Source organism: Gorilla gorilla, chromosome 9 (genome assembly GCF_029281585.2).
Source record: "Gorilla gorilla gorilla isolate KB3781 chromosome 9, NHGRI_mGorGor1-v2.1_pri, whole genome shotgun sequence".
NCBI lineage: Eukaryota > Metazoa > Chordata > Mammalia > Primates > Hominidae > Gorilla > Gorilla gorilla.
Window position 1 is genome coordinate 115933408 of NC_073233.2, and position 22702 is coordinate 115956109.

The window sequence follows — 22702 nt, forward strand, 5'->3', positions numbered from 1 at the left end:
GCTGAGGCGGGAGGATCACTTGAGTTCAGGAGTTCATGATCAGTCCAGACAACATAGGGAGACCGTGTCTCTACAAAAAATAAAAAATTAGCCAGACATGGTGGCACATACCTGTGGTCCCAGCTAGTCGGGAGGCTGAGGCCGGGTTGAGCCCAGGAGGTTGAGGCTGCAGTGAGCTGTGTTCATGCCACTACACCTCAGACTGGGCAACAGAGTGAGACAGTGTCTCAAAAAAAAAAAAAAAATTAGAATATAAAACAATTTGATTATTGACATGTTGTAATTCTGGAGTTGTTTTATTTGGATTTCTTTGACTTTTTTTTATATTAGAGGCTCCATTATGAATTGAATGAATCACTGGGGAACATTTTTTGAATGAATGATTCTTCAGTATGACCCTGTCCTTTCGTTGTAGGTTTCTCTGATTTACAACTTGGTCATTTGATTTACAACTTGGTAATTTTTTTACTTTTTTTTTTGTATTTTAATTTATTATTATTATTTTTTTGAGACACAGTTTCACTCTGTTGCCCAGGCTGGAGTTCAGTGGTGCCATCTTGGCTCACTGCAACCTCCGCCTCCCGGGTTCAAGTGATTCTCACGCTTCAGCCTCCCAAGTAGCTGGGATTACAGGTGCACACCACCACGCCTGGCTAATTTTTGTACTATTAGTAGAGATGGGGGTTTTACCATGTTGGCCAGGCTGGTCTTGAACTCCTGACCTCAAGTGATCTGCCCACCTCAGCCTCCCCAAGTGCTTGGATTACAGGCTTGAGCCACTGCCCCTGGCCTACAACTAGGTAATTAAGAAATTAATTTTTTGAACATGCTGTACTAGTATTAAATATATTTCTATAATGAAGGACTTTTTTGTAAACTATGTCAGCTTTATAAGTTCTGAGTTTTTGTATATCAATTTATGATAGCTTTTGTTTTTTTTTTTGTTTAAAGGAGAAACAGTAATTGATGTGTAAATGGGTAATATATGGGGAAGCTAGGAGATTTGCTTTATTGTGATTTAAGTGACTAATTTTTTTAAAAAGACAAAATAGGCTGGCCCACAATCCCACCATTTTGGGAGGCTGAGGCAGGAGAATTGCTTGAGGATTTGAGTTCAAGCCCAGACTGGGCAACATAGCAAAACCCCATCTCTACCAAAAATTTAAAAAACTAGACAGGTGCATGCTTGTAGTCCCAGCTACTCAGGAGGCTGAGGCGGGGGGATCTCTTGAGCACAGGAGTTTGAGACTGCAGTGAGCTATGGTTGTGGCACTGCACTCCAGCCTGGGTGACAGAGTTTATAACAAAGCTGGGCATGGTGGCTCACACTTTTAATTCCAGCACTTTGGAGACTGAGGCAGGAGGATCCCTTGAAACAAGGAGTTCAAGACCAGCCTGGACAACATAGCAAGACTGTTTCTACAAAAAAATTTAAAAAAAAATTAGGCGTGGTGGCATGCTCCTATAGTACCAGCTCTTAGAAGGCTGAGGAGGGAGGATCGCGTCAACCCAGGAGGTCAAGGCTGCAGTGAGCCGTGATTGTGCCAGTGCACACTAGCCTGGGCAACAGAGTGAGACCCTGTCTCTAAAAAATAAAAATAAAAAAATTTTTAAAAATAATTAAAAAGGACAAAATAGTATACATCTATTGTGTTAAAGAATTAAAAGGATTTGTAGTTTTTTTTGCACAGGAAAATATTAATAGCAGTTAACTTTGGGCAGTGACATTGGGAGATGGAGACATGCTTTCATAACTAAATTTTATGTGGTAAATAGCAGAGAATTAAAGAGGAAAACAATGGCTAAAGAAAATAAAAATAGAAACAAATGTATATGTGAGGCAATTTACAAGCGTACTTGGTTTATATGAGTGAATTCAGACACCATTTACTTGGTTCTAATATGGTCCATGGAAACTGTACTGAAATAGAATTTAAGATGTTTTGTTCAGTTCTTGTTTCATTATTAATGTTTGTTTACCTACTTTATATTCACAGGGATGTGCATGCAGTCTGTCTTTGGGATGATAAAGGCCCAGCAAAAATTCATCAGGCTTTAAAAGAAGATATTCTTGAGTTTATTAAGCAAGCACAGGCAGTAAGTTCTACATGCTTATTTTAGACTTGTTTTAAAACTACTCAGATAATATCATATTTTATTATTTTGAAAGTAGAACTTCTTGAAGTAATTTCAAAATATTGCATTGACTTTTGACACATTTGTTAAATAAATTTATTAATGAAATGATCGTCATTAGTTGGATTATTTTTTTCCCACAGTGATACTTCTGTCAAGAGAGTACATATTATATTTAATTAGAAGATGCTATAGCGAATTCAGTTTTTTATATTTTTTAGGAGTCCCCACCACCATTATTTTTTGGCTACACATCAGTCCATACAAATCTTTTTTTTTCTGTCATGACTAATACCTCTTCTCAAGTTGACAGTAATTTCTTCAATTCCAGATCCTTCTCCAATTGTAATTTCTTTAGACTGTCCTTTGTATTGCTGTTGCTGAGCTGAAATTCAGCACTCTTATATTGCTGTTATGTATAAATCAAAAATTTTGATCAAAAATCAAAAGCTCATTTAGGCATTAAATCAGTTCTGCAAGAGTTAGTTTTGTTTTGTTTTTTTTCTTTGACACCTTGTAATGTTGTTTCAAATCAGCCACGGCCTCTCCTATGAATAAATCCCTTATCATTTTGAGGAGGACCCTAAGGACGTGAGATTATTTTCCTTTCTATAACATGAGGTGTGGGACAGGGCACAGTAGCTCAGGCCTGTAATCCCAGCACTTTGGGAGGCTGAGGCAGGCAAATCGCTTGAGTCGAAGAGTTTGAGACCAGCCTGGGAATGGTGAGACCTTGCCTCTATACAAAATAAAAAATTACCCAAGCGTGATGGTGCACACCTGTGGTTGCAGCCACTCGAGAAGCTGAGGCAGGAGAATTGTGTGAGCCTGGAAGGTTGAGGCTGCCGTGAGCCGTGATCATGCCATTGCACTCAGCTTGGGCAGCAGAGTGAGACCCTGTCTCAAAAAAAGGCAAAAAAACAAAAAGGTCTGGTCTGATGGCTAGAAGGCTAGGCTAGAATTTCTTATTTTTTAGTTGGATCATTCCATTAATGTCTTGTACAACATTAGTAAAAGTTGTTTGTTAAATCGTGTTATTAAATACTAAAAGGTGCTTAGCAGTTGAAAATTAAAACTGAGTTTTTTCTATATATGACTTAAGATATTGAAATCAAGTATATGATTGGCATATATTTTAATTTTGCTAGTAGCCACTACCATGATGGAGTAAGACTAATCTATTGGATATTACTTAAGAAATTAAGTGTTTTATTGATAGTTTCTTGACAAATTTTTTAAATTGTAGTTTTATAGGAAGTTATCTTTTAATGAAAATCTGTTTTCAAGCACTTAGAAAATTAAATGTTTCAGTATCAATTTAAAACTATTTTCTTAGAACTAATTTAGAGATACAGTTTCTACTTGCATTGGGAAATGTACCACGTTTTCTTTTTATGACTTGATAAAGATAAATTATGTTTATTTCAGATTGATAGAGCTTTATTCTTCAGTTTCTGGAAATAAACTTATAAAGAATTACCTTGGATGTTCTTAACAGATGTTAAAAAATATGCTGAACACTGGCAAAAAAAGTAGGGGAGGGTTTCACTGTAACATGACTGAATAAAGTCTGGAAATGTAGACCTCAGCAAGAACCCAAGAATGGGATTTAGCACCACTAATTCTGAGCAGTTAATAGGAGTAGCAATGCCAGACATGGGTCTTAAAAAGACCCATCTTAAAAAGATTTTTAAACGCTTAAGAATTTTTTTTTTTCATGAATCATTTTACTTAGGCAATCTTCAGTTGAACATACCTTGTTAGGAAGGACCAAATCTCCCAGATGGTTGAAAGGCAATATGCATTGAAATGTTTATAACATTTTTTAAAGAACAACAAAAAACGTAAAAATAATAAACATAGGTGGAGTCTTTTTTGTTTAACCTAGATTAACACAACTGTTTTATTTGTTCACAATTCTGTGGTTTAGCAATTTGGGCTGGTCTCAGCTGATTTTGCCTAAGCTTATTAATGCAGCAGCAGTGGGCTGTTGGACATGGTGGTCTAAGAGAGCATTAAAACACATATATGGTTTTTGATGTGGCTTTCTCTTCACTGTGTGGTTTGTCATTCTCAAGGAGACCAGCCTTTGAGATGAAAGTGGAATCTACAATACCTATTCATGGATAGGCTGAGAAATCTTTCACTGTTACATCGGTGGCATTCTGTTGGTCAAAGTAAATCACAGGACCAGCCCAAACTCTAATAGTGGGGAAATAGACTCCACCACCTTTTTGTTTTTTTGAGGTGGATTCTCACTCTGTCGCCCAGGCTGCAGTGCAGTAGTGCAATCTCGGCTCACTACAACCTCCACCTCCTGGATTCAAGCGATTCTCCCGCCTCAGCCTCCCGAGCAGCTGAGATTACAGGCGCATGCCACCATGCCTGGCTAATTTTTGTATTTTTAGTAGGGATGGGGTTTCACCATGTTGGTCAGGCTGGTCTCAAACTCATGACCTCGTGATCTGCCCGCCTCAGCCTCCCAAAGTGCTGGGATTACAGGCATGAGCCACCTCACCTGCCGTGACTCCACCACCTTTTAAAAACTTGAGATATAATTAATATACCATAAAATTTACTCTCTTAAAGGATGTGATTCAGTGGGTTGTAGTATATTTCATAAAATTGTGCAACCATCACCCAATAATCACAGAATATTGTCAGCACCCTAAAAAGAAATCCTATACCTATGAACAGTCACTCCCTTCTCCCAACCCACTAAATCACTAATCTGTTGTCCCTATGGATATGTCTATATTTGACATTTTCTATAATTGGAATCATAATATGTGGCCTTTTGTGACTAGTTTCTTTCACAATATTTGTTTCTCTTTATGGCTGAATAATATCTATTGTTTGGATATACCATATATTGTGGGGTTTTGTGGTTTCTTTTTTCATTTGTTTAGTTTTTTTTTTGAGACAGGGTATTGCTCTGTCCCCCAGGCCAGAGTGCAGTGGTGAAATCATGGCTCACTGTAGCCTCAACTGCTGGGGCTCAAACAATCCTCCCACCTCAACCTCCTAAGTAGCTGGGACCACAGGCACGCACCACCACACCCAGCTAATTTTTTGTATTATTTGTGGAGATGAGGTCTTGCTGTGTTGCCCAGGTTGGTCTCAAATTCCTGAGCTCAAGCAATCCTCCCGCCTCAGCCTCCCAAAGTGCTGGGACTACTGTATGAGCCACCACGCCTGGCCCATATATTGTTTTTCCGTATTTCAGCTAATGGATATTTGGGTTGTTTCTACTTTTTATCTATTTTGAATAATGCTGCTGTGAACATTCGTGTACAAGTTTTTTTGTGAACATGTTTTAATTTCTTTTGGATATAAGAGCTTGTACAATAATTTAAAAATTATGTACAATTTAAATTTTGGCATGAATATGTTTTGTTCTTAATTTTTCAAAGCAACTGCATTTATTTCAAATTGGTACACCTCTTTTTTTCAGCGAGTACTGAGCCATCAAGATGATACAGCTTTGCTAAAAGCATATATTGTTGAATGGCGAAAGTTCTTTACACAATGTGATATTTTACCAAAACCTTTTTGTCAACTAGAGATTACTTTAATGGGTAAACAGGGCAGCAATAAAAAATCAAATGTGGAAGACAGTATTGTTCGAAAGGTAAGACTATTTTTCTCCTTGTTTTCCTAATATTCTTCAGAAAGAGGGTAATTTGGAAGCATTTGAAAGTAATTTGAACTTTTAAGTGGGTTTTTCTACTTCACATGTCAATTGCTTTTCAGCTCTTACTAGATTTTATTGAATAATATTCTTTTTTGTCTTTAGCTTCAATCTTCTTTCATCTTTTTATGTGGTCTTAAGCTATAGATCTGCATCTTCAACCATTATCTCCTTTACTTTTCCTTTTTACTTTCTCCTTCTCCTGGTATTCAGTATTTTATTTCTCTATTCTTTCTTTGTACTCTTTTTTTTTTTTTAAACTGGAGTGTCACTCTGTCGCCTAGGCTGGAGTGTGCAGTGGCGCAATCTGCTCACTGCAACCTCCGCCTCCTGTGTTCAAGCAATTCTCCTGCCTCAGCCTCCTGAGTAGCTGGGACTACAGGCACGTGCTACCACACCCGGCTATTTTTTTGTATTTTTAGTAGAGACCAGGTTTCACCATGTTGGCCAGGCTCGTCTTGAACTCCTGACCTCAGGTGATCTGCCTGCCTCAGCCTTCGAAACTGTTGGAATTACAGGCGTGAGCCACTGCACCCAACCTATACCCTTACTAGAAATTAAATTACTTTTCTCCCTGTCTCAAAATTCCCCTTTTATTAGGTTACCTTCTGATATCTTTATGTTTAATTGTGGCTAAACTGCTATCTTTATAATTTCCCTTTTACTTAATTCTTCTATTATAAATTCAGTATATACTGTGCTTATTTTCTATTTAAAAATTGTGTCAAGTAACCAGTCATGATTTAATGGAAAGAACTCAGTGCTGAATATGAAGGGTCCTAGGTTTCCCTTTCAGCTCTTCAAACTCTGTCCTCATTTTCCATATATCTTTCCACTTGTAAGAATAAAATGGGACCGTAGATTTGAAAAGTAAAAAGTGCCATTTGAACTTTAGTCCATTTACTGTTTACTGTGATGGTTACAGTAAAACACTCAGGCATTACAATAGTGTAACCTGGGCATTGTTGCCCCATCCCAGCCTTAAAATTTGATCTGATGTTGACAGGGATACAGTAAATTTAGATACCCAGTGGTTCTTCAGTGATAGAAATCACTGCAATATGGGAAATTTGTGCCAAGGGAAAAAAAAAAAGTGAAAAACACTTCTGGCTGCGATTTAATTTGTAGTCTCATAATCTTGTCCTCTTTTTTTGGCCATTCTCTGTTGGTTGTGGGAAGCAGCATCCACTTAGTGATTAAGTGTATCAATTCTGGGGCCACAGTTTTTGGATTCAAATCTCAGTGTTGCCACTGATGAGGTGCATAAATGTGGAAAGTTAGCTTTGCTATCTGTACCCCAGGTTTCACGTATCTAAAGGGGGGATAATCATAGTACCTATATCAAGATTATGAGGATTAAATGAGTTATATGCAGACAATACATAGAGCAGTCCCAGGTATAGAATGAGTGTTATAAAACTGTTAACTCTTGTTGTTATTGTTGCTGTCATTAATGTATCTCCTACATCTGACCAAGTTTCTTGGAGTACTGATATAATCACCAATGTTTATATACCATTTTTATCATTTTAATGGAACATCTAAACAGTAGATTTGCAGACCTTTTATAAGGTCCAGTATCAGATTTTCAGTTGGTCCTTTTTGCATTTTTTATGTGTCTTTACAAACATATGCATATGTCTATTTCAAACACACCAATATATCTGAAATTCAACCATGGAACTATAGGAGAATAAACATTTTCCATGTATTATCATAGTTAATTTTTACAACCACTGAAATTTGCACTATTATTTTGACCATTTTATACATAAGAAAGCAGATAAATAAGTAACAGCTGGGATTCAAATCCAGTTGGATTCTGAAACATTTGTTCTTTATTTACTTTTGTTTTGTTTGAAATGGGCTCTTGCTGTGTTGCCCAGGCTAGAGTGGAATGGTGTGATCTTGGCTTGCTGCAGCCTTGCCCTCCTGGACTTAAGTGATCCTCCCACCTCAGCCTCCCAAGTAGCTGGGACTACAGGCACATGCCAGCATGCCTAGCAAATTTTTGTATTTTCTGTTGTTGTTGAGATGGGTCTTACTGTGTTGCCGAGGCTGGTCTCAAACTCCTGGCCTCAAGTGATCCTCCCACCTTGGCCTCCCAAGGTTTTGGGATTAGACCACACCCAGTCGACCCTTCTTTACCATTATGCTAAATATACTGCTTCCCCGAAGTATTCAAGTGAATGCAACCTAAGTTATTTTGAGACAGGGTCTTACTCTGTCACCCAGGCTGGAGGGCAGTGGCGTGGTCTTGGCTCACTGGGACTACAGGCGTGCACCACCACACTGGGCTATTTTTTTTGTATTTTTTTGTAGAGACAGGATTTCGCCCTGCTGCCCAGGCTGGTCTTGAACTCGTGGACTCCAGCGATCCACCTGCCTTGGCCTCCCAAATTGTTGGGACTACAGGCGTGAGCCACTGCACCTGGCCCAAGGCCTACAAATTTGATTTCCTTTTTTGGTGTTTGTACATGATACTTTGTATATTAATAATTGAAAATTATGTTACAATTTGTTCTTGTTTTCCTAGCTTATGCTTGATACATGGAATGAGTCAATCTTTTCAAACATAAAAAACAGACTCCAAGATAGTGCAATGAAGCTGGTACATGCTGAGAGATTGGGAGAAGCTTTTGATTCTCAGCTGGTTATTGGAGTAAGAGAATCCTATGGTATGTTCTGAACTTTTATGATCATAATTTCTGTTTCATGGAAATTGTAGAACAATTATGGAATAGCACAATCAAAGTTATGTTTATTAGCATACAAAGTTACATCTACTTTTTGTACTAGATACTTTTTTTGAGAGTACGCAAATGATAATTCTGCTTAAAAGAATGTATAAAAATTCATATTAATGTGGTTAATATTTTCTTCATGCCATTAATTTCTTGGCAAGTCTTTTTAGTGAACTAAATTAGATATATAAATTTGAATGTGTAGCTCATAAAAGGTAACTAGTTCATTAAAAGGTTAGGTATTTATGTTTTCAGGAAGTAAGTTACTTCCATGAAAAGGAGAGCATGTAGGAGTACATTCTCTCTTACTTCTAATTTGTTTCCTGTGACTTAGAGTATGCTTCTTCCCCACGCTTCATCCTCCTCCTGGAGGCCTTTCTTAATTCCCAGAGTAAGTTAACTTCTCTCATTTAGTGCTTCACAGTACCTGTGCCTCCTTGGCATAGTACTTTTGTTTAATTGTGTTGTTAGCACCATGTCTTTACTGAACATAGAGTGCATGGCACAAAATCACTCTAGGTAGGTATTTATTGAGTTAATGAACCTATAGAGTTACTTTTGACTGGCTTTTCTTCATGGCCCCCGTATTCTTTTAGTTATCAAGCCTTTAGATTTTCATTAGCAGTGCTCCTGAAATTTGTTTTTAATTGAACTGCCACCAGACATTAAACTTCACATGCAGAGTTTTGAAATAGTCCTCTTATAATGATCTTATTGCTGTTGTTTAACCCATATGCTGTTCATAAGATTAATGTTTAAGCACTATTTTATTGGTATTTTTTCTACTTACCCCTTAAGTGATATACCATGCTTTTTTTTTTTTTTTTTAAGAGATGGGGTTTTGCTCTGTTGCCCAAGCTGGAGTGCAGTGGCGTGATCATGGCTCATTGAGCCTCCACCTCTCAGGCTTAAGCAGTCCTCCTATCTCAGTCTCCTGAGTAGCTGGGACTGCAGGCATGCACCACCACACCTGGCTAATTTTTTTCTTTTTTTTCCTTTTTTGAGACAGAGTCTCACTCTGTCACCCAGGCTGAAGTGCAGTGGCATGCTCACTGCAACCTCCACTTCCCAAGTTCAAGCAATTTTCATACCTCAGCCTCCAGAATAGCTGAGATTACAGGTGTCTGCCATCACACCCAGCTAATGTTTGTATTTTTAGTAGAGACGGGGTTTTGCCATAGTGGCCAGGCTGGTCTTGAACTCCTGACCTCAAGTAATCTTCCCACCTTGGCCTCCCGCAGTGCTGGGATTACAAGTGTGAGCCATTGTGTGCAGGCTTAATTTTTCTGTAGACACATGATTTTACTGTGTTGCCCAGGGCATCTTCACAACCATTTGTAATTTACCATTCTACCTTACCTTCTATTAACCTTGCAATCCACTTAGACAACCTAGTCATATTTTCTTGTGCTTTTCTGCTTCTGAATATTTACTTACCTTACTAATCTCCATTTATGCAAATTCTAGTTTATTCTTTAAGATTCAGTTTAAATCCCATTGCTTCTGTGAATGTTTTCTTGATTATTCAGTTAGAAGTCAGTTTCTTACCTATGCAAAAATAGTCTATGTTATCTGTATTATTTATTTGTTACTTTACTGCTTTATTCTGTTATCTTTATAAGTTTCTTATGGAGAAGGATTTTGTCTTATATAATTATATGTTCTCTTGAGCATTGTTACCTTGCACATAATGACTCCTCAATATTTATTTCATTTATTATACTCAAAATATTGATTTTGATCATAATTGGAGTAATACTTTATTTTCTGTTTTTCAGTTAACCTTTGTTCTAATCCTGAGGATAAACTTCAAATTTATAGGGACAATTTTGAGAAGGCATACTTGGATTCGACAGAGAGATTTTATAGAACACAAGCACCCTCATATTTACAACAAAATGGTGTACAGAATTATATGAAATATGTAAGTTAGAACTTAGTATATGTGATAATTTGAGCAATTCCCTTGATATTCTTAAAATGATTGCTATTTTGCTTCTGGACAGGCAGATGCTAAATTAAAAGAAGAAGAAAAACGAGCACTACGTTATTTAGAAACAAGACGAGAATGTAACTCCGTTGAAGCAGTAAGTAATTTTGTAATTGTACATTTTATGGGATTATTTGAAATACAGAAGCATAGGAATGGCAAATAAACAACATAAATAATATTATTTAACAACCAACATTGTTAATTGATTTTAGTTGTTTTTGCCTATGAGCCATAGCACAACTTTGTAGGAGGTATCTTGTTTAGAACACATTGTCCTTTGGAGCTGGTATGCAAGATCAAATCTATTTGCCATACCTGTTCTAGACTTTATTTAATATAATTAATTTTTGGTAAGTTTTCTTTTATTATGTTTTACGCATATCTAAAGTTAACCATTTTGTTATTTTCATGTTGCAAGTAATATATGCTCCCTTAGGGATACAGTTGACTCTCTTTTTTTGTGCCAGTTATGTTCTCTGAAGTGGCTGCAAACACCAAATTAGTGAATAATGAATCATTTATTCCTAGGGGATATTTCTTCTCCTTCTGGGAAAATGTTTCAAACTTCATTTGTCATGAGGTAAAAATATTAATTATTATTATTTTTAGAAACAAAGTCTTGCTCTGTTGCCTAGGGTGGAGTGCAGTGGTGCAATTATACCTCACTGTAACTCCTGGGCATAAGGGCCCCTCCTGCCTCAGCCTCCTAAGTAGCTGGGACTACAGGCACACGTCACCATGCCTGACTAATAAATATATATATATATATACTTTATCTTTTTTTTTTGAGACAAGGGCTCTCTCTGTTGCCCAGGCTGTAGTGCAGTGGTGCAATCTCGGCTCACTGCAACCTCTGCCTCTCAGGCTCAAGCAGTTCTCCTGCCTCAGCCTCCCAAGTAGCTGGGACTACAAGCGCATGCCACCATGCCTGGCTAATTTTTTTATTTTTAGTAGAGATGGGGTTTCACCTTGCTGCCCAGGCTGATCTTGAACGCCTAAGCTCAGGTGATCCACCTGCCTTGGCCTCCCAGAGTGTTGGGATTACAGGCGTGAGCCACTGCACCCAGCCACCTGGCTAATTTTTTTATTTTATTTTTCATAGAGAGCAGGTCTTGCTATGTAGCCCAGGCTGGTTTTGAACTCCTGGCCTCAAGCAATCCTTCCTGCTCAGCCTCCCAAAATGCTGGGATTATGGGCATGAGCCACCATACCCGGCCTCAAAATATTAAAAAACAAAAAACTGGTCAGTGACAGTACCATGGTAGGTGTTTTCTTTTACATGGAGGACTGACCTTAGGGTGCTTCAGTATAAGGAAAGTTAGAATCTAGTTGGGACAGTCTTGGAATTGTTGAAACACAACAATAGTATTTCCTCTGGTTCCTTTCAGTCTTTGGAGCCTTGATTTAGATTTGCATTCTCAGGAATAACATTCTAGCTTGCCCATAATCAAATATTTTTCAACTATGAATGGGATTTAAAATTTTTTTTTTACTTTTGACTTTTCTTTGGCTTTGTCCATCTTAAGTGGTAGTCGTGTTTATTTTATTCTTTGTTCAGAAATCACGCCGAGTTGGATGTCTTTTCCCTTTGGTTCTTTTAGTTTTTGTTTTGCTTGTCCTTGATTTGCAGTATGTATCCTCTTTGGTTGAAATAGTTTTGATATTGGCAAAAGGAAGGATAATTTAGTGGTTATTTATAGAAGTTCTTTATAGTGATATAAATTCAGGTTTGGGCTACATTCAGAAGGCCGGGAAGACTGTTGACTTTTTTTTTAAACAGGTGGGCCACAGAGTTGTCCCTAGGAAGATTAATCTGGTGACAGGAAAGATGGAAGACTGGAATGGGGAGGAGCTGGGAATAAGAAGTAGAAAGCATTTGCAGTAATTCAGGCAAGGTATTAGGCAGACCAAGTAGAGTTACAGAAGTGGGAATGGAAAAGACAAGGGAAGAGAGAAGCTTCTTAGAGGTGGAACATTGTATCACATGAATGGGGCTAGATATCACAGAGAATCAAGCCAATAATGTTCTGAGGTTTCAGCCAAGGAGAACTGTGCTGCTGCTGAGAGATTAGGTATAAAAATAAGTCTTAGTGAGGGAGAAAGGATGAGTTCATTTTGGAGGATTTGGGTATTTGTTGTAGATTGACGTACATGTAGCACCTGGATGGGGATGTTACAGTTTTATAAGGTGAAATTGTTCTGATCTCCTACTGCAATTTATATGTTAGTCATATCATAGCCACATTAAACTTATGAACTTTCAACTGTAAAAGGCCAACTAAAAGAATAAGTCCAGAGTAGCTGGGACTACAGGTACATGCCACTACACCTGGCTAATTTTTTATTTTTTGAGATCGCGTCTCACTATGTTGGTAAGGCTTGTCTCAAACTCCTGGGCTCGAGCAGTTCTCCCACCTCGACCTCCCAGAATGCTAGGATTACAGGCACGAGCCACGGCACTTGGCAGTAACGGTCAAAAGTTTGAAATGAAATAGGATATTTGCATAGTTTCAAAGTATCGTCCCCAAGCTATTTACTAAAGGAGAAGCCTGAAGACACCATCTTAATTAAGTGATCAAGGTGAACATCACCAGTAGTAGGACATGCTGACATACCCCGTGATATGATGCACTAAGAAGAATACAATATTATTTCTGTTTTATTCTTGCCAAAAATGTGTAATCTTACTGTAATAATGAGGAAAGATTAAACAATCGCAAATTGATAGCCTACAAAATGACTAATATTCTTTAAGGTGTCAAGACTGTAACAGACTGAAGGACAAAGGAACTGCCACAGATTGTCTGAGAGTAGGAGAAATTACAACTATATGCAACATGGGCTTGTGGATAGGATCCTGGAATAGGAGAAGGATATTAGTGGAAAAACTGGTGAAATGAATAAGACCTAGAGTTAAATTGATAGTATCGTACCAATACTATTTTCCTGGTTTTGATAGTTGTACTATAGTTATGTAAGATGTTAATGTTGGGAGAAGTGAGGTGCTATTTTTTCTGCTAACTTTTCTGTAATCATTAATCAAAATAAAGAAGTTGAAAAAATAAAGAATATTGGCTGGGCGCAGTGGCTCACGCCTGTAATCCCAGCACTTTGGGAGGCCAAGGCAGGCAGATCATGTGGTCAGGAGTTCGAGACCAGCCTGACCAACATGGTGAAACCCTGTCTCTACTAAAAATACAAAAATTAGCCGGACGTGGTGGCGTGCACCTGTAATCCCAGCTACTCAGGAGGCTGAGGCAGGAGAATCTCTTGAACCTGGGAGGCAGAGGTTGCAGTGAGCTGAGATTGTGCCACCACATTCCAGCCTGGGCGACAGAGCAAGACTCTGTCTCAAAAAAAAAAAAAAAAATATATATTATGAAGAGTGCCTTTTTGTTTTTTTTTTTTTTTTTTGAAACATAGCCCTGATGTGTCACCCAGTAGTGCAGTCTCCGCTCACTGCAACCTCTGCTTCCCAGGTTCATGTGATTCTCATGCCTCAGCCTCCCAAGTAGCTGGGACTACAGGTGCCCACCACCACACCCAGCTAATTTTTTGTATTTTTAGTAGAGACAGGGTTTCACCGTGTTAGCCAGGATGGTCTTGATCTCCTGACTTTGTGATCCGCCTGCGGCGGCCTCCCAAAGTGCTGGGATTACAGACGTGAGCCACCGCACCTGGCCAAAAGTGATTTTTTTTTTTTTAATGAAGTAAGAGTAATACTATAGAGTGTATTGGTGGTGGTAATGCTTCTCCTGCTGCTTTTACTTTATGGAATATGGTCAGAAAAGATCTCTGAGGGAATGATATTGGAGTTCAGACCTGAATGATAGGGAACTAGCCTTGTGAAGATCTGAGACAGTTAAGTGTTGCATTAGATGTCTGAAGCCCTACTCTTACAGTTTTATTTTTACTTATAGGAGAGCCACTTAGACCCTACTTAGATCTGATTTTACATACAATTCTAATAAGCTTGATTATCACTCGCTGGGCCTATAGCAGATGAACAGGAATGTATTGAATGTATTTAATGTAAAACAAGGTAAGAGGCTTCCGAGCTGTGCTGCTGAACAGGCATGTTGACAGCAAAAAGTAACAACCATAAGAAAAGAGCAAGAAAAAAAATTAAGCCAAATGCCTTTTGTGTTTTAAGAGGCAGAGTCTCGCTATGTTGCCCAGGCTGGAGTGCAGTGGCTGTTCACAGGTTTGATCATAGTGCACTGCATTCTCGAATTCCTGGCCTTCAGCAGTCTTCCCACCTCAGCCTCCTGAGTTGCTGGGACTGTAGGCGCATGCAACCACACCCAGCTTTAAGCCAAAATGACTTAAAATTTGTGTTTGGTTTTTAGTTTTTAGATGATAGTCCTGCATACCTTAGTATTTCCTGGGGAAATTCAATTAGTATTTATTATATACCCACAGTGTGTCAGGCATTATGCTAGTTGGGGATAATAAGATAGACCTAGTCCCTATCCTCAGGATGACACTGGAATAAAATGGATTGTTTATACAATAGAGGAATAGAAAAGTGAATTGGTAGTGTAAGTCTTGATCACTTCAGAATGACCAGGGCACCGATAGGGAGGGAGTGTATTACAGTGGTTAGGGTCATACATGTTGGAATTAGATGAGGATTTGAATCCCACAGATGTTATTTTACCAGCTGTCTGCGTTTTGGCAAGTTATTCAACCTTTGTAGTCTCTCTTTTCCTAACTATAAAATGGAATAGGCCGGGCATGGTGGCTCACGCCTGCAATCCCAGCACTTAGGGAGGCCGAGATGGGTGGATCATGAGGTCAGGAGTTCAAGACCAGCCTGGCCAACACGGTGAAACCCTGTCTCTACTAAAAAAAAATACAAAAAAATTAGTTGGGCGTGGTGGCACGCACCTGTAATCTCAGCTGTTCGGGAGGCTGAGGCAGGAGAATCACTTGAACCCAGGAGGCGGAGGTTGCAGTAAGGAGATATCACACCATTGCGCTCCAGCCTGGGTGACAGAGCGAGACTCTGTCTAAAAAAAAAAAAAAAAAATTGAATAATACCCTTTTGTATTAGCAGAATTAAATGAAATACGATACATTAAACATTTGAGCACTGTGCCTGGCATGATAGCTTTTACTGTTAGGCACTGGTTCAGAGAAAACTGCTTACTAATTCTAAGACAAGTAAAAACTATTTTACCATCTGTGCAAAACTGATTTAAAAAGCTGAATAAGCAACTAGGTCACAAGTTATAAATTATTAACATTAAAATAAGCACTTATTAACCTTCAGTATTTTGGTATTTCAGGCATGGTATCCTCTCCACAGAGGAGGTCTAAAATTAAAAAAAAAATTAAGCTTGGTGTTCAAAAAGACAAGGTGATCCAGACTTTTGTAGTGCCACTAATGATAGTAGTACAGAAAGAATCTTAGTCAAACTAGAAAGGCCAGGAAATTAATAATTGAATACATTACAGATATCCTTGTATGGTTAAGGGCCTGATAATGATAGAGTAGAATCATAAAGTGGGGGAACTTAAGATAATTTTTAGTTCAACTCTTATGTTGTAGCTGAGGCAAAGCAAACTATTCCTTATACAGAGCTATATAACTAATGAAAATCAGAAATGCTTTTTTTTTTTTAAATGAAATTTAAGCGAGGTAGAAATAATTATGCAAATTGAATACCACTAAAAGAAGAATCTGGCTGGATGCCGTGGCCCACGCCTCTAATCCCAGCACTTCAGGAGGCCGAGGCGGGTGGATCACCTGAGGTCAGGAGTTCAAGACCAGCCTGGCTAACATGGTGAAGCCCTGTTTCTACTAAAAATACAAAAAATTACCCGGGCATGGTGGTGCGTGCCTGTAATCCCAGCTACTCGGGAGGCTGAGGCAGGAGAATCGCTTGAACCCGGGAGGCGGAGGTTGCAGTGAGATCACGCCATTGCACTCCAGCTTGGGCAACAAGAGTGAAACTGTCTCAAAAAAAAAAAAAAAAAAAAAAGAATAAGAATCTACCATGTCTCGTAGCCTACCTGTCTCACCTTTCATTTTCCAGACCTATGAATTCATTCATTCAACAGGTACTTATTGGAGTGCCTGCTGTGTTTTATGGCAGGCATTATTTTTGAAGAGTTTATAGTCTTGCTGTAGAGGAGGTTAAAACATCAAGCACATTGATAGTTAAAGTGTTTCACCTTGCAGACCTCTGGGGAGAGATTGCTATGGATTTAGAAGTTGTGCTCATCTCAGGCAAACATACAGGAGTTGATGGCATATGGCAAAAAGTTTTTTTCTTCACGGAATCTAGCAAAAGGAGACAGAAAGGGAATACAAGGTGAGAGAGATGGCTTATCACTATACTTTCCATTCAAGATGTATTTTCAAATAACAAGTTATATATTTAGGATCAACTATGTATATAGTAATTTGGTAAATGGGAAGAAATACAAAAGAGGAATAACATGATCTCTGTCCTCAAGAAACTGACTCTCTTAGGACAAGACTCATTTGAAATAAGGAGAGAATTCTATCTAGCAATCTCCCTTCTTTTTGCCTAGGTAAAATAATTTTCTGGAGGATTTTTTAATATATAGAAATCTATACCATAATTGTTCTCTTCATTTTTTAAAAAAGCTTTGTAATGAAAGTTTTAAAATATTTACACAAGTAGAGAAAATACTATAATGAACGCTACCCCCATACCCAGTCTTCCAGATTCAACAGTTATCATTATTTTGTCATGCTTGTTTTGTTGATCCTTCTGTTTCTGTTTTCCTTTCTTTTCCATTCCTTCCTCTCTATTTCCCTCCCCGTTTTGCCTCCCTTCCCTCCTGCATTCCTATATTTAAAAATAAATTTATGATGTTGCTCATTTTTACTCCACACACATTGTATTAGTCCATTTTCACACTGCTATAAAGATAACTACCTGAGACTGAGTAATTTGTAAAGGAAAGAGGTTTAGTTGACCCAGTTCCACATGGCCTGGGAGTCCTCAGGAAACTTACAATCATGGCAGAAGGCAAAGGGGAGGCAAGGCACATCTTATGTGGCAGCAGGAGAGAGAGAGAGAGAGAGAGAGTGTGCAGGAGAAACTGCCACTTTTAAAACCATCAGATTTTGAGAATTCCCTGTCACAAGAACAGCATGGGGGAAACCTTGCTGATCCAATCACCTCCCACCAGGTCCCTGTCTCAACACGTGGGGATTACAATTCGAGATGAAATTTGGCTGGGGATACAGAGCCAAAGCATATCACAATCTGTATTATAATGTAACCTATATGCACTGTAGTATTACTAACCAGTTCTCTAATGACCATTTTCATTGTTTATAGTTTATTTCTTATAAATAGTGCTTTCTGGAATATCCTTAAATACCTCTATCTTTTTAACATCCTTGTGTATCCATCTTTTCTCACACTTGGCTTCCTCTTGGAATAGAATCTCATGGAAATTAGATAGCTGAGGTAAAAGTCCCTGAACCTTTTACAAATTGCTACACAATAAATACCAAACTTACTTTCAGGAGTGTAGTCCCATCAACAGTGTGCTTGTTTATCCATATCGTTGCTGATCTGAGTTTTGTCAGTCTATTGATTCCTACCAATCTGCCAGTATCATAGATTTTAAAATATTTTTTGTGTGCATTTAAAAATTAATGAATATTAATAATTATAAATATTAAATATAATTATAAATATATAAAATTATAAATAATTAAATATTTATTTTGTAAATATAAAAATATTTTGTGCATACATACATGGTGTATGTAGTTGTATGTATTTATGGGTTACATGAGACATTTTGATACGGGCATGCAACACATGATAATCACATCAGGGCAAATGGTATCAATCACCTCAGGCATTTATCCTTTGTGTTACAGACAATCCAATTATATTCTTTTATTTTTAAACATAAAATTAAATTATTTTTTACTATAGTCACCCTGTTATGTTATCAAATACTATGTTTTATTCATTCTGTTTTTGTTTTTGTTTTTGTTTTGTTTTGAGATGGAGTTTTGCTCTTGTTGCCCACCCAGGCTGGAGTGCTATGGCGGGATCTCGGCTCACCGCAACCTCCGCCTCCTGGGTTCAAGTGATTCTTCTGCCTCAGCCTCCCGAGTAGCTGGGATTACAGGCATGCACCACCACGCCCGGCTAATTTTGTATTTTTAGTAGAGACGGGGTTTCTCCATGTTGGTCAGGCTGGTCTCGAACTCCTGACCTCAGGCAATCCACCTGGCTCAGCCTCCCAAAGTGCTGGGATTACAGGTGTGAGCCACAGCACCCGACTATTCATTCTGGTTTTTTTGTACCCATTAACCATCCCTATTTCTCCCCTACCACCTCACTACCCTACCCAGCATCTGGCAGCTATCCTTTACTCTCTATTTCCATGAGTTCAATTGTTTTAATTTTCAGCTTCCACAAATGAGTGAGATCGTGTGAAGTTCGTCTTTTCTGTGCCTGGCTTATTTCACCTAACACAGTGTTCTCCAGTTTCATCCGTGTTGTTGCAAATGACAGGATCTCATTCTTTTTTTATGGCTGAATAGTACTCCATTGTGTTTATGTACATTTTCATTATCCATTCATTTGTTGATGGACAGTAAGGTTCCTTCCAAATCTTGATTATAAATAGTGCTGCAATACATGTATACATATGTAACAAACCTGCACGTTGTGCACATGTACCCTAAAACTTAAAGTATAATAATAAATTTAATAAGTTAATTTTATAATAATAATAAAATTTAATTTAAAGTATAATGATAATACAATTTAATAAATAATAAAATTAATAAAATTAAAAAAATAAATAATAAATAGTGCTGCAGTAAACGTGGAAGTGCATCTATCTCTTCCTTTCTTCCTATGCTCATTTCCATTCTTTTTGGTATATAGCCAGCAGTGGGATTGCTGGATCATAAGGTAGCTCTGTATTAGTTTTTTGAGGAACCTCCAAACTGCTCCATAGTGCTTGTACTAATATTACATTCCCACCATCATTATACGAGGGTTCCTTTTTCTACACATCCTCACCAATATTTGTTATTGCCTGTCTTATAGATAAAAGCTACTTTAACTGGGATGAGATGATATCTCATTGTAGGTAATATCATCTGCAAACAAGGGTAGTTTGACATCTTCCTTTCCAATTTGGATGCTCTTTCTTTCTCTTGTCTGATTCCTCTAACTACAACTTCCAGTATTATTTTGAATAAAAGTGGTGACAGTGGGCATCCTTGTCATGTTTCAGATCTTAGAAGAAAGATTTTTAGTTTTTCTCCATTCAGTATGATACTAGCTACGGGTCTCTCATGTGGCTTTTATTATGTTGAGGTATGTTCGTTCTATACCCAGTGTTTTGATGGTTTATATCATGCAGGAATGTTGAATTTTATCAGATGCTTTTTCAGCATCAATTGAAATGAACATACGGATTTTGTCTGCCATTCTGTTGATATGATGTATCACTTGATCAATTTGTGTATGTTGAACCATCCTTGCATCCACGGATAAATCCCACTTGGTCATGATGAATGATTTTTTTAAGGTGTTGGTAAATTTGGTTTGCTAGTCTGGGCTCAGTGGCTCACGCCTGTAATCCCAGCACATTAGGAGGCCAAGGCAGGTGGATCACTTGAGGTCAGAAGTTTGAGACCAGCCTGGCCAACATGGTGAAACCCCATCTCTACTAAAAAAAATACAAAAATTAGCGGGCGAGGTGTCAGCTGCCTGTAATCCCAGCTACTCAGGAGGCTAAGGCAGGAGAGTTGCTTGAACTTGGGAGGTGGAGCTTGCAGTGAGCCAAGATCATGCCACTGCATTGCAGCCTGGGCAACAGAGTGATACTCTGTCTCAAAAAACAAAAACAAAACAAAACAAAAATTTGGTTTGCTAGTATTTTGTTGAGGATTTTTGCATCAATATTCATCAGTGATATTGGCCTGTAGTTTTCTTTTTAAAATGTGTCTTTGTCTGCTTTTGGTATTAGGGCAATACTGGCCTCATAGAATGAGTTTGGAAGTATTCCCTCCTCCTCTATTTTTCAGAGAGTTTGAGTAGAATTGATAATAGTTCTACTTTAAATATTTGGTAGGATTCAGCAGTGAAGCCATCAGGTGCCAGGCTTTTCTTTGTTGGGAGAAATTTTATTTCATTTTATTTATTTAATTAATTTATTTATTTTTGAGACAGAGTCTCGCTCTGTCACCCAGGCTGGAGTGCAGTGGCGTGATCTCGGCTCACTGCAAGCTCCGCCTCCTGGGTTCACACCATTTTCCTGCCTCAGCCTCCCAAGTAGCTGGGACTACAGGTGCCCGCCACCACGCCCGGCTAATTTTTTGTATTTTTAGTAGAGATGGGCTTTCACCATGTTAGCCAGGATGGTGTCTCTCTTGACCTCATGATCCGCCCACCTCTGCCTCGCAAAGTGCTGGGATTACAGGCATGAGCCACTGCACCTGGCCTGTTGGGAGAAATTTTATTATGGCTTCTATCTCATTATTTGTTATTGCTTTCCTAGAAGTTACAGTCCTTGTGGCCTAGACTGCCTTTCAAGTTTATTTGGAGCCCCAGAGTACTTTAGCTTACAGTGCGAGGCTTGCTAGAACTCAAGTCCTTACCACTGGAATGGGCGATTCCCCTCTGTCTAGGGCTGGTCTAAATGCTCCCTCCATGGGCATGTGTCAGCTGAGTTCATCCTACTTTTGCTTTCTGCTGTGAAAGGGTGGCGGTGAGTTCAATGCCTCACAGTCGCTGCTCTCTCCCTCTCCCAAGCACACAGATTCTCCATGCCATACAGCTGCTGCTGGGGGATGAGGGAGGGGTAGCATTGGCGATTCAAGACTTATCTTTCCTACCCACTTCAGTGCCTCTTGCAGTGACATGAAGTTAAAACCAGGTACTATGAGTGCTCACCTGATTTTTGGTTCTTATGAAGGTGTTTTTTTGTGTGTAGATAGTTGTTAAATCTGGTGTTCCTGCAGGAGGAATGATCGGTGGAAGCTTCTATTTGGCCATCTTGCTCCACTCCTCTATTTTTTATTATTTTTTTTTAGAAACAGGGTCTCACTATGTTGTTCAGCCTGGTCTGCAGATTTATTCTTATTCCTGACCATTTGTATTTATTCTTTTGTGAATTCAGGATAATCTTTCATAAACATCACTTTCATTGTTTTACTTTTCTATTCAAAAACCAGAGTACTGGCTGGCCGCAGTGGCTAACGCCTCTAATCCCAGCACTTTGGGAGGCTGAGGCAGGCAGATCACAAGGTCAGGAGATCAAGACCATCCTGGCTAACACGGTGAAACCCTGTTTCTACTAAAAATACAAAAACAAACTTAGCCGGGCGTGGTGGTGGGTGCCAGTTGTCCCAGTACTCAGGAGGCTGAGGCGGGAGAAATGGTGTGAACCCAGGAGGCAGAGCTTGCAGTGAGCCAAGATCACGCCACTGCACTCCAGCCTGGGCGACAGAGCGAGACTCTGTCTCAAAAAAAACCGGAGTATCATTATTTCATACCCCTGATTTTTAAGACCCTTCATAATTTGACCCTGACCTATTTTTCTAACTTAATATTGTCCAGCAAGAGTCACTCTACTCCAATAAGAAATATTTTTTTATTCATACAACTCACTCTGTTACTTTTTTTTCTTGGATTCATTTTAGCAGTGTTTTCTTCTGCCTACCCAAAATCTTGCAAGGATTCTTTTAACTCATCTTGTAATAAAGTTGTAATAAAGTAGCTCAGATCATCTAGCCTTCATCAGTTTCTTCCTATTTGAATTCCCATGGTAACTATTGTTTCTACCACTAGGTTTAGGAGCAAATTATAGACTGCCTTGTATTTCTTATCAAGCACCAGCTGTGTGCCAGGACACAGCACAGTCTTTATAGCTGTGGACAGAGCACAGTCTTTGTCCTTAAGTTTATAGTATAGTAATGATGCATTTTCCAGTTATTTGCTTATTAGTGAAGTTGATCTTCTTTTCATACACGTCTGTACATATGAACCATACACATGTTTTTAGGTATATAGTTTATGGGTTCCCAACTGGATTGTAAGATCATTGAGGGCATGAACCATGTTTATACTTCTCTATTCCTTAAAACACGTAACTCAGTTCTGAGCATGTAGC

General features: G+C 38.6%; 1 protein-coding gene across 1 annotated transcript in view; it reads left to right on the forward strand.

The window, feature by feature from the left end:
- Positions 1-22702, forward strand: part of CUL5 (cullin 5) — a 97558-nt gene that overhangs the window by 36417 nt on the left and 38439 nt on the right. The window contains exons 3-7 of the mRNA XM_004052076.5: positions 1998-2097; positions 5591-5767; positions 8364-8505; positions 10350-10495; positions 10578-10658. Coding sequence (XP_004052124.1) covers positions 1998-2097; positions 5591-5767; positions 8364-8505; positions 10350-10495; positions 10578-10658 — 646 coding nt within the window. The remainder of the gene's footprint in view (positions 1-1997; positions 2098-5590; positions 5768-8363; positions 8506-10349; positions 10496-10577; positions 10659-22702) is intronic.